Source organism: Paroedura picta, chromosome 16, assembly GCF_049243985.1.
Source record: "Paroedura picta isolate Pp20150507F chromosome 16, Ppicta_v3.0, whole genome shotgun sequence".
In the NCBI taxonomy this organism is placed as follows: Eukaryota; Metazoa; Chordata; class Lepidosauria; order Squamata; family Gekkonidae; genus Paroedura; species Paroedura picta.
The window spans coordinates 15,258,218-15,271,374 of record NC_135384.1 but is presented as its reverse complement, the minus strand read 5'-3'; the positions used below and the strand labels follow the sequence as shown (position 1 = coordinate 15,271,374).

At 42.8% G+C, this 13,157-nt stretch overlaps 2 protein-coding genes across 2 annotated transcripts; both read left to right on the top strand.

Annotated features, from left to right (window-relative positions):
* Nucleotides 1-1,113: 1,113 nt before the first annotated feature.
* LOC143825464 (olfactory receptor 10A7-like) lies at nt 1,114-2,061 on the top strand. Its single transcript, XM_077313494.1, has one exon. It carries the CDS (start codon nt 1,117-1,119, stop codon nt 2,059-2,061), a length of 945 nt encoding a protein of 314 aa, XP_077169609.1. The 5' UTR covers nt 1,114-1,116.
* A 6,371-nt stretch (nt 2,062-8,432) lies between these two features.
* Nucleotides 8,433-9,377, top strand: LOC143825840 (olfactory receptor 10A7-like). The gene has a single exon (XM_077314196.1). The coding sequence runs from the start codon at nt 8,436-8,438 to the stop codon at nt 9,375-9,377; it is 942 nt and encodes a 313-aa protein (XP_077170311.1). The 5' UTR covers nt 8,433-8,435.
* The last annotated feature ends 3,780 nt before the right edge of the window (nt 9,378-13,157 follow it).

Here is a 13,157-nt window from a genome sequence, read left to right as displayed (position 1 = left end):
TCTGCCATGAATACGCTGGAGGGCGTCACCCCAAGGGTCAGACATGACTCGGTGCTTGCACAGGGGATACCTTTACCTTTACCTTTATAGATTGTCATAAAGTTCTATGTAATTTTGTAAACCACCCAGAGCTGTAGGGAAGGGCAGTATAAACATCCAAATGAATGAATGAATGAATGAATGAATGAATGAATGAATGAATGAATGAATGAATTTTATGCATGTTAAATGAGCGGAGCATGGAGAATGTGTATTAGGGTTAGCCTCCAGGTGGAGCTTGGAGTTACCTGAGTTATTCAACAGATCTCTAAATGACAGAGATAAGTTTGTCTAGACTCTAGAGGAAATAACAGATTTAGAAGGTGACCATGTCATCACACCATAGCAAAACTCTCTCCTCACTTCAGAAGTTCTGCCCTCACAAGGTATTTCACCCAATACTCAGGAATTTTTCCAGTCAGACCTGGCAGCCATTGTGAGCGTGCATACCGTAATGTTCATCCTCCATTGACAAATTATATATAGATGATGGTGATGACAATAAATGTTCAGTTATCTCTATTTGTCCATCTTTCTAAATAGACCTAAAATTTACTTCCAAAAAGGAAGAAGACTCTGCAAGGTTAAATGAGCTGAGAGACAGTGACTGCCCAAGGTTCTTGAAAGAGTGGGGATTTGAACAAATTTCACATGTCCTAATCTAACATTCTAAACAAGCCTATTTGCAGGCGAAGGAAGGAGAGCCATTGGGCCTCAGAGGTGGCCTCAATATAGATACTTGCCAATTTCTTAAATTTCAACAAAGTATTTAATGTAGATCACATGTTAATACACTTTTTCAAATGGCTGAGTGTCTTAAAAGTTGGAAGGACATGGGGTTCCCTCTGAACCTTTGAGAGTTCTGAGTCTAACTAACAAATGACTGCAGCAGATTTAGTTACATCAACATTAAAGAGTGGGATACAAAGCCTAGCAAACATGGAACAATAAAGTAATGGAATGGGATGTGGGAAATCTATCAAACCCTTAGAGTTATATAAATAGATGACTAACTTTCCAAATGCATTTCCTCTTCTGCCTTCTTCTCACTAGATCTTCTCAGAGACATTCACAGAAATGAAGTGGAGAAACCAAACGTTGGTGAAGGAATTCATCCTTGTTGGATTTTCCAGCATGCCCAAAGGAGAGTTGTTTCTGTTCCCTCTGCTTTTGGTCATTTACCTTGCTACAGTAGCAGGCAACATCCTCATTATTTTTGTCATCACAGTGGATGCTGCCCTCCAGTCACCCATGTATTTCTTCCTGAGAAATCTGGCTTTCATTGAGATCTGCTTCACTTTGGATACCATCCCTCAAATGCTCATTAACCTATTGGTGAAGGACAAAACTATCTCCTTTGTTGGCTGTGCCATTCAAATGTGCTGCTTCTTCTACTTTGGATGTGCAGAGTGCATCCTCTTAGCTGCAATGTCCTATGATCGCTACGTTGCCATCTGCAACCCGCTGCACTATGCCGCTGTCATGAATAGGACCTTCTGCTACAAGTTGCTGGGTGGAGTCTGGGGGGTTGGAATCCCATTCTCACTGTTACAAGCAGTTTGGATTTTCAATCTTCCTTTCTGTGGGCACAATAAAGTCAATCATTTCTTTTGTGATTCACCACCAGTGTTGGAGCTAGTCTGTACAGATACCTACCAATTTGAAATGCAAGCCTTAGCTTCCACATTTGTGTTTCTCATGTTCCCTTTTTTGCTCATCCTGATCTCCTATATCCATATCATAACTACCATCCTCAAGATGCCTACAGTAGGGGGAAGAAGAAAGGCCTTCTCCACTTGCTCATCTCATCTCATTGTGGTGACTTTGTTCTATGGAAGTGCGAGCCTTGTCTATCTAAGGCCCAAATCCAACTCTTCACCTGAAGTCAAAAAAATACTGTCTTTGTTCTATACAGTTGTCACTCCCATGCTAAATCCCATTATCTACGCTTTGAGGAATAATGAAGTGAGGGAATCCCTGAAAAGATCTCTAAGATGGAAATTCTTCTCGCAAACTAAATAGACTTTTTTTACACCTCCACGGAGGGCTTTTTCAATCTGTCTCACCCAGTTCTACTCCTTGCTCCAAGTCTTTTCTCTGTCTCATGTGGCTTTTTTTTCAATGTGGGTTCTCTGGTTCCCAACATAGTGTTATAACATAGTGTTATATTCTGAAGGTGGTTACATTGAATACCTTTCTCTTTCACCAGAGCAACACCTGGTGGAATCCCATCTAGTGTCGGAGACATATGTAGAGCCAACGTTGACAGTATTCCTGGCACTGATAAAGGTAAAGGTAAAGGTATCCCCTGTGTAAGCATCGAGTCATGTCTGACCATTGGGGTGACGTCCTCCAGTGTTTTCATGGCAGACTCAATACGGGGTGGTTTGCCAGTGCCTTCCCCAGTCATTACCGTTTACCCCCCAGCAAGCTGGCTACTCATTTTACCGACCTCGGAAGGATGGAAGGCTGAGTCAACCTTGAGCCGGCTGCTGGGATCGAACTCCCAGCCTCATGGACAGACAGCTTCAGACAGCAATTTTTCCACTTACCACTCTGCGCCACAAGAGGCTCGGCACTGATAATGTTCATGAAATATTGCAATGGAGCCATTATTTGTTAAGTAAAATGGGAAATCATCAATTTGGGTGTTTGGAAAACTAGAGAGGAATTTGACACTTTTGATAAAGAAGCTCAGTATCTAGAATATTCTTAATGTCTTCCCTGACCAGTGTCAGTCAGTCATTAATATTATTGCCTTAGGCCATTGTAAAACATTTTAAAAATGCACAATCTATATAAATACTCCAGCACTGTCTTCAGACTAAAATTCACATTAAGTTATCAATAAAATCATTAGTCAAAGATCTCTCACTGAGCAGTGTGATATTGTCTGCTACCTGAATACATTTGTGAAGAGTCTCAGATTCTTGTTCCAAGGGAAACAAAGTTCCTGGGTTTAAAGATAAAGGTATCCCCTGTGCAAGCACTGGGTCACGTCTGACCCTTGGGGTGATGCCCTCTAGTGTTTTCTTGGCAGACTCAATATGGAGTGGTTTGCCAGTGCCTTCCCCAGTCATTACCATTTATCCCCCAGCAAGCTGGGTACTCATTTGACCGACCTCGGAAAGATGGTAGGCTGAGTCAACCTTGAGCCGGCTGCTGGGATCGAACTCACAGCCTCATGGGCAGAGCTTTCAGACTGCATGTCTACTGCCTTACCACTCTGCGCCACAAGAGGCTCTTTCTGGGTTTAAGCAAGTGCAATTGTCAAAAGTCCCTTCTCTGGTGTCCTGTGACAGAGGCCCATACTTAGCCAATCAAGAGTTGGTTATGCACTGGGCTCCTCTCAGCCAGTAGTCAGTAGACGTTTAATGTCTTTAAAAGAACAATGTGACTTCCAGCAAGTAAAGTTCAGGACATACAAATTTAACACTGGTGCAAATAGAATGATATAAATTTAGGTCTAAGAACAACCAGACAATCTAGGAACTTTCATATTTTAGACCTGAGCAACATAAGCCTAGATAAAACTTTGTGAATGCCTCAGAATTTTCTGAGCTCTTAACAGATGATAAAATGGGGATAGACTTGTCATCTGGTTCATTAGTGGAAGGTAGTAATTGTAAAATCAAATATTGAGGCTCCTCTCTGGTTTGTGCCAGCCTTGAGTTCCTACAGGTATAATTACCCTCAAATACATAGGCGACGATCCATTAACGCTATGTTACCCACCCTCTCGCATCATTTGGCTAATCTTCCCCACGAGTTCAAATAAACATGTTCAAGGACACGTGTACGCACAATTCGGGTAACAATGTGGTCAGCATCAACGAAGCTAGCATTCTGTCCTCCAGTTGAATCCCGGCAATGAGACAAACTTGCGGAATTCCAGTTTTCATTTTAGAGCAGTTCTGTATACACTGTGAAAGGTTATTCAGGCATCTATCAGCACTTTCAGACCCTTTATTTTAATGCATTGAGAAATGTGTAACTAGAAGAAGAAGAAGAAGAAGAAGAAGAAGAAGAAGAAGAAGAAGAAGAAGAAGAAGAAGAAGAAGAAGAGTTGGTTGCTTTTGTCTTCCCGAAGGAGGCTCAAAGTGGCTTACAGTCACCTTCCCTTCCTCTCCCCACAACAGACACCCTGTGAGGTGGGTGAGGCTGAGAGAGCCCTGATATTCCTGCTCAGTCAGAACAGTTTTATCAGTGCCGTGGCAAGCCCAAGTTCACCCAGTTCACTGCATGCGGGTTGTGCAGATTCGAATCCGGCATGCCAGATTAGCAATCCGCACTCCTAGCCACTACACCAAACTTAATAAACTCATTGTAATAAACACTTGTCGGCACCCTATGATACTGTTCTTTGTGTACTATACAAAACTGCCCTTTTTGGCAATTCATATTGGAGAAAGATACTTGCTTTGGAATCTCTAATCTCTAATTACTAAATGTTTCAATTATAAAAACATATGAGCTTCAGAGGTTTTTTTCTTTTCAGTGTTTTTTTTTGGGGGGGGGAGGGTGGTTTGGCTCAGAGACTGGCTGTGACGCCATGGTGATCCCTGTACCAAGCTATATTTCTTGTAGTGTCTTCCCTTCTCCCAGGGGAAAACTGATAATGCAGACTTCCGGAATTTTAATAACTCCACTTGGAAGTTAATTAGCAAGCTTATAGCAAATAATAAATATCACATGCATAGAATAGCACCATTAAGGTAAAGGTAAAGGTATCCCCTGTGCAAGCACCAGGTCATGTCTGACCCTTGGGGTGACGCCCTCCAGCGTTTTCATGGCAGACTCAATACGGGGTGGTTTGCCAGTGCCTTCCCCAGTCATCACCGTTTACCCCCCAGCAAGCTGGGTACTCATTTTACCGACCTTGGAAGGATGGAAGGCTGAGTCAACCTTGAGCCGGCTGCTGGGATTGAACTCCCAACCTCATGGGCAGACAGATTCAGACAGCATATCGCTGCCTTACCACTCTGCGCCACAAGAGGCTCTTATAGCACCATTAGCACGTGATTAATGATTTTTGGATCCATGGAATAAATGCTATCTTTAACAGTAACCACGTCATCAACAATGACCATGCCACACCTCTGTCCTTCAAATTATTCCCTGTTTGGGTCCAAATAGGAATTGCCTGTTGCAGTATCAGCCCTACATAGTCTGTTGAATCTTTATGCACAACTATTCTTCCTACTTGTACTGAGCAAACCACCCTATTCCTGCCATCATTAATTATGGCCTAATGACTCAGTTATGGTTCCAACCACAGTTCACTCAGATCCATGTGGTCAGATCCTGGAAATTAAGCAGGGAAACCTCCAATAAATAACAAGGGCATGACATGGAAGGAGGCAATGGCAAACCACCTCTGAACATCTCTAGCCTTAAATACCCTAAAGGGTCACCATAAGGAAGCTATGACTATTTGTCTGACATTCTATTTGAATGTCTATTTGTATGACATTCTGAAGCAACTTGAAGCAGGGAAAATGCTCCTGAATGTATCTGACCAGTGGTGTTTTCCTCTGAGCAGGAACATCCATCCAACTCAGTGAAACTAGTGACTGGCTTGGCTAGGGGTGGCCAAACTGTGGCTCTCCAGTTGTCCATGGACTAAAATTACCATAAGCTCCTCCCAGGGGCTCATGGTAATAGCAGTCCATAGAAATCTGAAGTGCCTCCATTTGGCCACACCTGGCCTAGAGTGTCAGAGGGAAAGATGTGTCAGGGGAGTCAAAAGAAGCTTCCTGGTGGCAAGCAGAAAGCCCAAAGAGGACTCCGGTCCCCGCATTGCCACCTAGGTGCAAGTCATGGTCAATGGTGGTACTGACTGCTGGGAAATATTCATCCAGACTGATTTCCCTTACCTACTCCCATGAAGAAGGGAGAAAGGGAAAGATAGACAGGAGGAGGCTCTCATTTCCTCTGTTACTACCACAGCTTGCTTATTCCCTGTCCAACCTGAAGGAAGGAGGAGACAGGAAGATGAACAGGAAGCTGTCAGTTCCTCTGCTCCAACCACAGCTTGGTGGTTAATGGTTAGGAGAGCCAGCTTGTAGTGGTTAGGAGTGTGGACTTCTAATATGGCATGCCAGGTTTATTCTGTGCTCCCCCACATACAACGAGCTCAGTGACCTTGGACTCACCACAGCACTGATAGAGCGGCCGCTCTTTCACTGAAGAACTACCTATAATGAATAATTTAGGTGGCATCCTACAAGATGGTTATCTATGTCATGTGTTCACCTTTGGCACCCTGGGATGGTGTTTGAATCTCATCAAGCATAGACCTGTTGAAGTGTAATGAGACTGCTGTACTTGGTGTCTTCTAACTATATTTTGGTATGTAAATATTTTGGCACTCCATTATAGCTAAGAGGTAATGCAGATGGAGAAAGTTGGCAACTCTCAGATGTTTCCTGTACTGTGGGATAAATGTATTGCTTAATGATATATGGGTCCCTTGGGATTAATGCAAGAAACTCTGTTCTTTAAAACAACATCGATGAAGTTCTCAATACATATCAGAGAGTGTGTTATCACAACATGACTTTTCCACAGCTCTTTCTTAAAGAAGCAATCACACTGCCATTCAGCTCAACGTGACAGTTTATGAAGAAGCAAGACATTAATTTTCTTCATTGCAACAACAGTTCACTGCTATTGGAGTGCATAGCTTCTGAATTTTTGAGGTAAGTTTGGCATTCCTCAAATAGGAGGACTGACATGGAGTTTTAAGTACTCAGGGAGGCAGGTGTTCAAGCAGGGAAATAGTTTGGCTGGTAATACTTCATTTTAATTTACCAATTACATTAGTGTTAATACTTGTTTCAAAAGGTATAGACTACTTTTCTTAGAAGACACTCAAGTTGCTTCCACCTGGGACCATGTTGTAGATATATTACCATGTCAAGTACAATCTAGCATTTGCACTGGGCAATTCTTGATTTTCCCATCCTCTCATACTTATAAAGTCTCAAAGGCTTCCTTATATGTAGCTCTTTTGCAAACCCATCCAAAAATGCAATGGGGAGTGGATAAAGTGTCCATATATCTGAATGAAGCCCAATGCAAGGCTGCAGGAGCAATAAAAGAAAGAGTTCTGGACTGTCTGTAGGTTTAGAAGAAGAAGAAGAAGAAGAAGAAGAAGAAGAAGAAGAAGAAGAAGAAGAAGAAGAAGAAGAAGAAGAAGAAGAAGAAGAAGAAGAAGAGTTGGTTCTTATATGCCACTTTTGGAGGAAATTACAGATTTGGAAGGTAACCATGGCTTCTTCACACCATCACTAAACTCTCTCCTCCCTTTTGGAACTTCTGCCCTCCCAAGATACTGCTCCCAATACTCAGGAATTTTCCCAGTCAGACCTGGCAGCCATTGTGCACAGGCATACCAAAATGTTCATCCTCTACAACATTTTTATTTTTCCCTACCAAAAAAAATTAATCACAACTTTCTTCCACTGAACTTATGGTATAACTCTTCTGTGAAGTTATCATCATCAGTTTTACTTACAGTCATGGATCATCCAATAAAGAACCTAAATGAACAGATTAAAATCACTTAGTTATAAATATACTATGGGGAATGCAATATATATCAACAGTTAATATGTAGGGTTGGACCAGCTCTACTTTATTTTTGTAGCTATCCAAGCATACTGAGCAATTGTTTTTGTTAGCTCATTGTTTGCATCTGATAGTATTAATTGAAGATGCTGTTCCTCAAACCTCTGAGACATTCTGTAAGCAATGAGGCCATGGAACTTGTAGGTATATGATGATAAATAATATATATAGATGATGATGAAGATGACGATAAATGTTCAGTGGTCTTTTCTTGCCCTTCTTTACAAATACACCTACATGCCTGCACTGGTAGATCTTGAAACTTTCCTTCCAACAATGAAGAAGGCTCTGTGAGGTTATATGTGCTGAGAGACAGAGATTGCCGACTGTTCTTGATAGAGCGGGGATTTGAACAGATTTCACAAACCTTAATCTAACATTCTAAACAACCCCATTTGGGGGCGGTGGCAGAAAAGCCATTCGGCCTCAAAGTTGCCTCAAGTTAGATAATTTCAAATTTCTTGAATTTCAACGTTTTTTAAAAATTCAGATCACATGTTACTACTTTAAAAAAAAAATGTTATGGATGAGTGTCCCTGGGTCCCTCAGTGCCTCTAAGAATTCTGAGTCTACTAACAAATGGTAGCAGAAGTTTAAGTACCATCAAAAATAAGGAGTGGGACACGAAGCAACAAACATGGAACAATAAAGTAATAGAATAGGGTGTGGGAAAATCTGTCTCACTATCAGAGTTATATGAATAGATGACTAACTTTCCTCTTCTGCCTCCTTCTCACTAGATCTTCTCAGAGACATTCACAGAAATGAAGTGGAGAAATCAAACTTTGGTGAAGGAATTCATCCTGATTGGATTTTCCAGCATGCCCAAAGGAGAGTTGTTTCTGTTCCCTCTGCTTTTGGTCATTTACCTTGCTACGGTAGCAGGCAACATCCTCATTATTTGTATCATCTTGGTGGATGCTGCCCTCCAGTCACCCATGTACTTCTTCCTGAGAAATCTGGCTTTCATTGAGATCTGCTTCACTTTGGACACCGTCCCTCAAATGCTCATTAATCTACTGGTGAAGGACAAAACTATCTCCTTCGTTGGCTGTGCCATTCAAATGTGCTGCTTCTTCTACTTTGGATGTGCCGAGTGTTTTATCTTAGCTGCAATGTCCTATGATCGCTACGTTGCCATCTGCAACCCGCTGCACTATGCTACTGTCATAAATAGGACCTTCTGCTACAAGTTGCTGGGTGGAGTCTGGGTGATTGGAATCCCAGTCTCACTGCTGCAAGCAGTTTGGATTTTCAATCTTCCTTTCTGTGGGCACAATAAAGTCAATCATTTCTTTTGTGATGCACCAGCAGTCTTGAAGCTAGTCTGTACAGATACCTACCAATATGAAATGCAAGCCATAGCTTCCACTATTGTGTTCCTCATGTTCCCCTTTGTGCTCATCCTGATCTCCTATATCCATATCATAACTACCATTCTCAAGATGCCTACAGTAGGGGGAAGAAGAAAGGCCTTTTCCACTTGCTCATCTCATCTCATCGTGGTGACTTTATTCTATGGAAGCGGGAGCCTTGTCTACCTGAGACCCAAATCCAACTATTCACCTGAAGTCAAAAAAATACTGTCTTTGTTCTACACAGTTGTCACTCCAATGCTAAATCCCATTGTCTACGCTTTGAGGAATTATGAAGTGAGGGAATCCCTGAAACGAATAATATGGAAACTCTTCTCTGAAACTACATAATTTTTTTACATCTGTGTTTAAGTGTGAAGATTTCTGGGGGGAGGGGGCTTTTTTAATCTGTCTCACCCAGTTCTGCTCTTTGTTCCAAGTCTTTTTCTCTGTCTCATGTGGCTTTTCTTTGTTGTTAGTTCTCTGGTTCCCAACATAGTGTTATAACATAGTGTTATTTTCTGGAGGTGGTTACATTGAATACCATTCTCTTTCACTAGGGCAAAAGCTGGTGGAATCCCATCTAGTGGCATCAGACACATTTAGAGTCAACTTTGATAGTATTCCTGGCTGCCAGGAGAAGAGACATTGTATGTTAGCCAAAATGAATAAAGGAATATTTTAAAAAATCAATAGCTAGTGGTGAATCACATCCAATGCAGATGAAAGGTCTAAAAGCACGAGAATGGCCAAACCATCACAGTCCAGCTGGCACCGGATATCAACCATCAAAACGACCAGCACAGTCTCCACCCCATGGCCAGGATGGAAGCCAGACTGTCATGGGTCAAGGGCTGAAGTTTCCTACAAGAATGCTAGTATTTAGTCTGTCGCAGCCCACTCCACCTCCTTACCCAGAAACTCAAGATGTGAGACTGGGCTGTAGCTGGCGGGGTCCCACAGGTGCAGCGATGGAATTTTTCAGTAAAGGGCACACTATTTCCTCTTTAAGCCCTTCGCACAACTCTCCAGATGATAAGGACAGGTTGACAGTATCCCTCAAAGATGCGCTGGTTGCCCAACTTGAGCAACCAAGATAGACAGGGATCTAAGGGGCAAGTGGTTGCTCTCACTGACCTCAGCAACGTGTCCACTTTAGTTAATGAGAGCCATCTGAATCCATTAAAAACTAACCCCCACAATAGCCATGGAGCTTCCAGTTCACAGATTGTATCAATTGTGGCAAATAGGTTATGGCAGACCAACAGAACTTTGTCAGCAAAATAGCTCAATAAAGCCGCCCAGCTCAAATCCATTCCACTTATTATTTTATGCCCTTCTTTGAGGGCAGTAATAGGTCTTTTACTAGGTGAGAGTTTGTGGACACGATTTCTGTGGCATAGAAATCTCATTTTGCTGCTTTAACTGCATTCTCATACACCTTCATAAGTGTGCAATGAGATCTCCTTGCCGTCTTGTCACGAGTCTTCCTCCACACCTGCTCTAGCCGTCTCAATACTCTCTACCTCTCCCAAAGCTCCTTGGTATACCATGGAACCTGTTTGAGGCAAAGGTAGAGAGGGTGCCTAGGAGCAATATTGTGAATGACAGCAGTTAGGCAGGACTGCCATTCCTCCACCAAGGCTGTCAGCAAGATGCCAGAGGGCATTGAGTCCCTCAGAGCATTCCGGAATCTCTCAGAATCCGTAAGTCTCTGTGGGCAAACCAAAATATGTCTGTCACCCAAACAGTGATGGGGTGGAATCCTTAGTTGAGTCTTCAGGGCATGGTGGTCTCACCATGGGACAATGTTATTTGCCACCAGATCTACCACAACACCTGTGCCAAAGATCAAATCAGGGGCATGGCCGACCTCATGGGGGGGGGGGGGACAACAACAAATTCCAAGAACCCTATTGTCTCCATGGCTGAACTAGCCACTGTCTCCAACAGGCCCAGCAGGGAATCTGGGGAGGGGCAGTGGGTGATTAATACACCAACCAGTAGCCACATTCTCAACCAACTCCTACCCTAGACAAACACATTTTATCCCTGGAATCGATGGCACAGGGAGACCCCTGAAGGGAATATGCTCTCTAACCAGGATTGCCACCCCCTCTTCCCTACCTTGGAGGAGGGCTGTTGCAGGACCAAAAACCTGGGGGCACCAGATCTTTCAAGATGATTGTCTCGCCTTCACACACCCAGGTTTCAGTCATGTAACTCATGACTGAAGTAATCCTGCAAGGTAGTGGACTTGTTGATTGACCTGACAACACCATTTCCAACCTAGCCCTCACTCCTACAAACCTGGGGATGGGTGAAGATTTGAAGGACAATGCCAGTATTGACCAGGCCACCAGCCATGGAAACTCCATTACTGTGGCCTTCCTGGACCTACATATGTTGCTGCCCCCTTATTATATCTACTCCCACCTCTATACTTGCCTTGGCCCAGAAGGACTGGAATCCAACTACCAGGCAGGATCCCCTTCCCATTTTCCTCACTCCCATCCATCTGACCCTGTTCTGTTGTTCTCCTAGACCATAACATAACTAGGAAGCAAAAGCTGCCTAAAGTTCCATATGGCCTACAATTCAGACATGTTCCACCATGCCTATTTATTTATTTGTTTGTTTGTTTGTTTATTGCATTTATATACTACCCTCCCATGTGGTTCCAGGAGGTTTACAGAGAACTTGAATCATGTAACATAATACAAGTTCACTAACTATAACATTAACAATGAGGCGTCATCAACAGTGGCTATAACATAAGGACATTTGTCCACAGGTAACATTATGACATTAATCTTGCAGAAGGGGTGCAGGGGTTTCTTGGTGGAGGGGTTTCTTGGGGCTCAAAAGATGTTGTCACTCACCTCAACCCAATGGCTGGTAAATGTAAAGGTAAAGGTATCCCCTATGCAAGCACTGAGTCATGTCTGACCCTTGGGGTGACGCCCTCTAGCGTTTTCATGGCAGACTCAATACGGGGTGGTTTGCCAGTGCCTTCCCCAGAAATGGCTGGTAGAACAGGTCTATTTTACAGGCCTTGTAGAAGTCTTTTGACAGGGCCTGAATATCTTCTCAGAGCTCAATCCACCAGGTGGGTGCCAGGACAGAGAATGACCTGGCCGTGGTTGAGGCCAAAGGTGCTTCCTTGGGCCAGGGATCATAAGGCAGTTGAAATTGGCAGAGTTTAGTGATCTTTGGTTGGGCATAAGCAGGGAGAGTTCTCTCGGGTACACTGGGCAGAAAACACATTTGACCTTACAGTAATTGCCAAGGCCTTAAGCTTGATCTGGGATTCAACTAGTAACCATTGCAGCTCTTGGAATATGGGCCAAATTTGGTCTCTCCAAATTGTTCCCATGAGAACCGTGGCTACTGCATTGTAATAAACAAGTTGTTGGCACTGTTTTTTGTGAACAGTACAAAATTGCATTTTTTGGCAATTCACATTGGAGAAAGGTATTTTCATTGGGATCTCTAATTACTAAATGTTTATATTATAAAAAATCTAACAGCTTCAGACTTTTGTTTGTTTTTGCTTTTCAGGGGGGGTTCAGGAGGGGGGACTGGCTCAGAGACTGGCTGTGACTCCTTGGTGATGCCTGTAACAAGCTATCTTTGTTGTAGCATCTTCCCTTCTCCCATGGGCAAACTGATAATGCAGACCTCTGGAATTTGAATAACTCCACTTGGAAGTTAATTAGCTAAGTTATAGCAAAGAATAATTATCACATGCATAGAATAGCACCATTGGCACATGATAATTTAATGACTTTGGGATCCATGCAATAAATGCTATCTTCATCAGCAGTTACCACTTCATCAACAGTGACCATACAACACCTCTGTCCTACTAAATATCCCTATTGGGATCCTAATAGGAATTGCCTGTCGCAGTATCAGCCCTACATAGTGTGCTGCATCTTGATACACAACTATTCATCCTACATACAGTGAATAACCCACCCTATTCTTACCATCATTATTTATGGCCTAACTAATTAGTTATGGCTCCAACCACATTTTACTCAGTTCCATGTTGTCAGATCCTGGAAATTAAACAGGGAAACCTCCAAGAATACCAAGTGTCAGAATCCTAGGTATTCTGTCATGTTA

What these genes read in the sequence shown, in the direction of transcription:
- LOC143825464 (XM_077313494.1), top strand. Translation starts at nt 1,117, where the DNA reads ATGAAGTGGAGAAACCAAACGTTGGTGAAGGAATTCATCCTTGTTGGA.
- LOC143825840 (XM_077314196.1), top strand. Translation starts at nt 8,436, where the DNA reads ATGAAGTGGAGAAATCAAACTTTGGTGAAGGAATTCATCCTGATTGGA.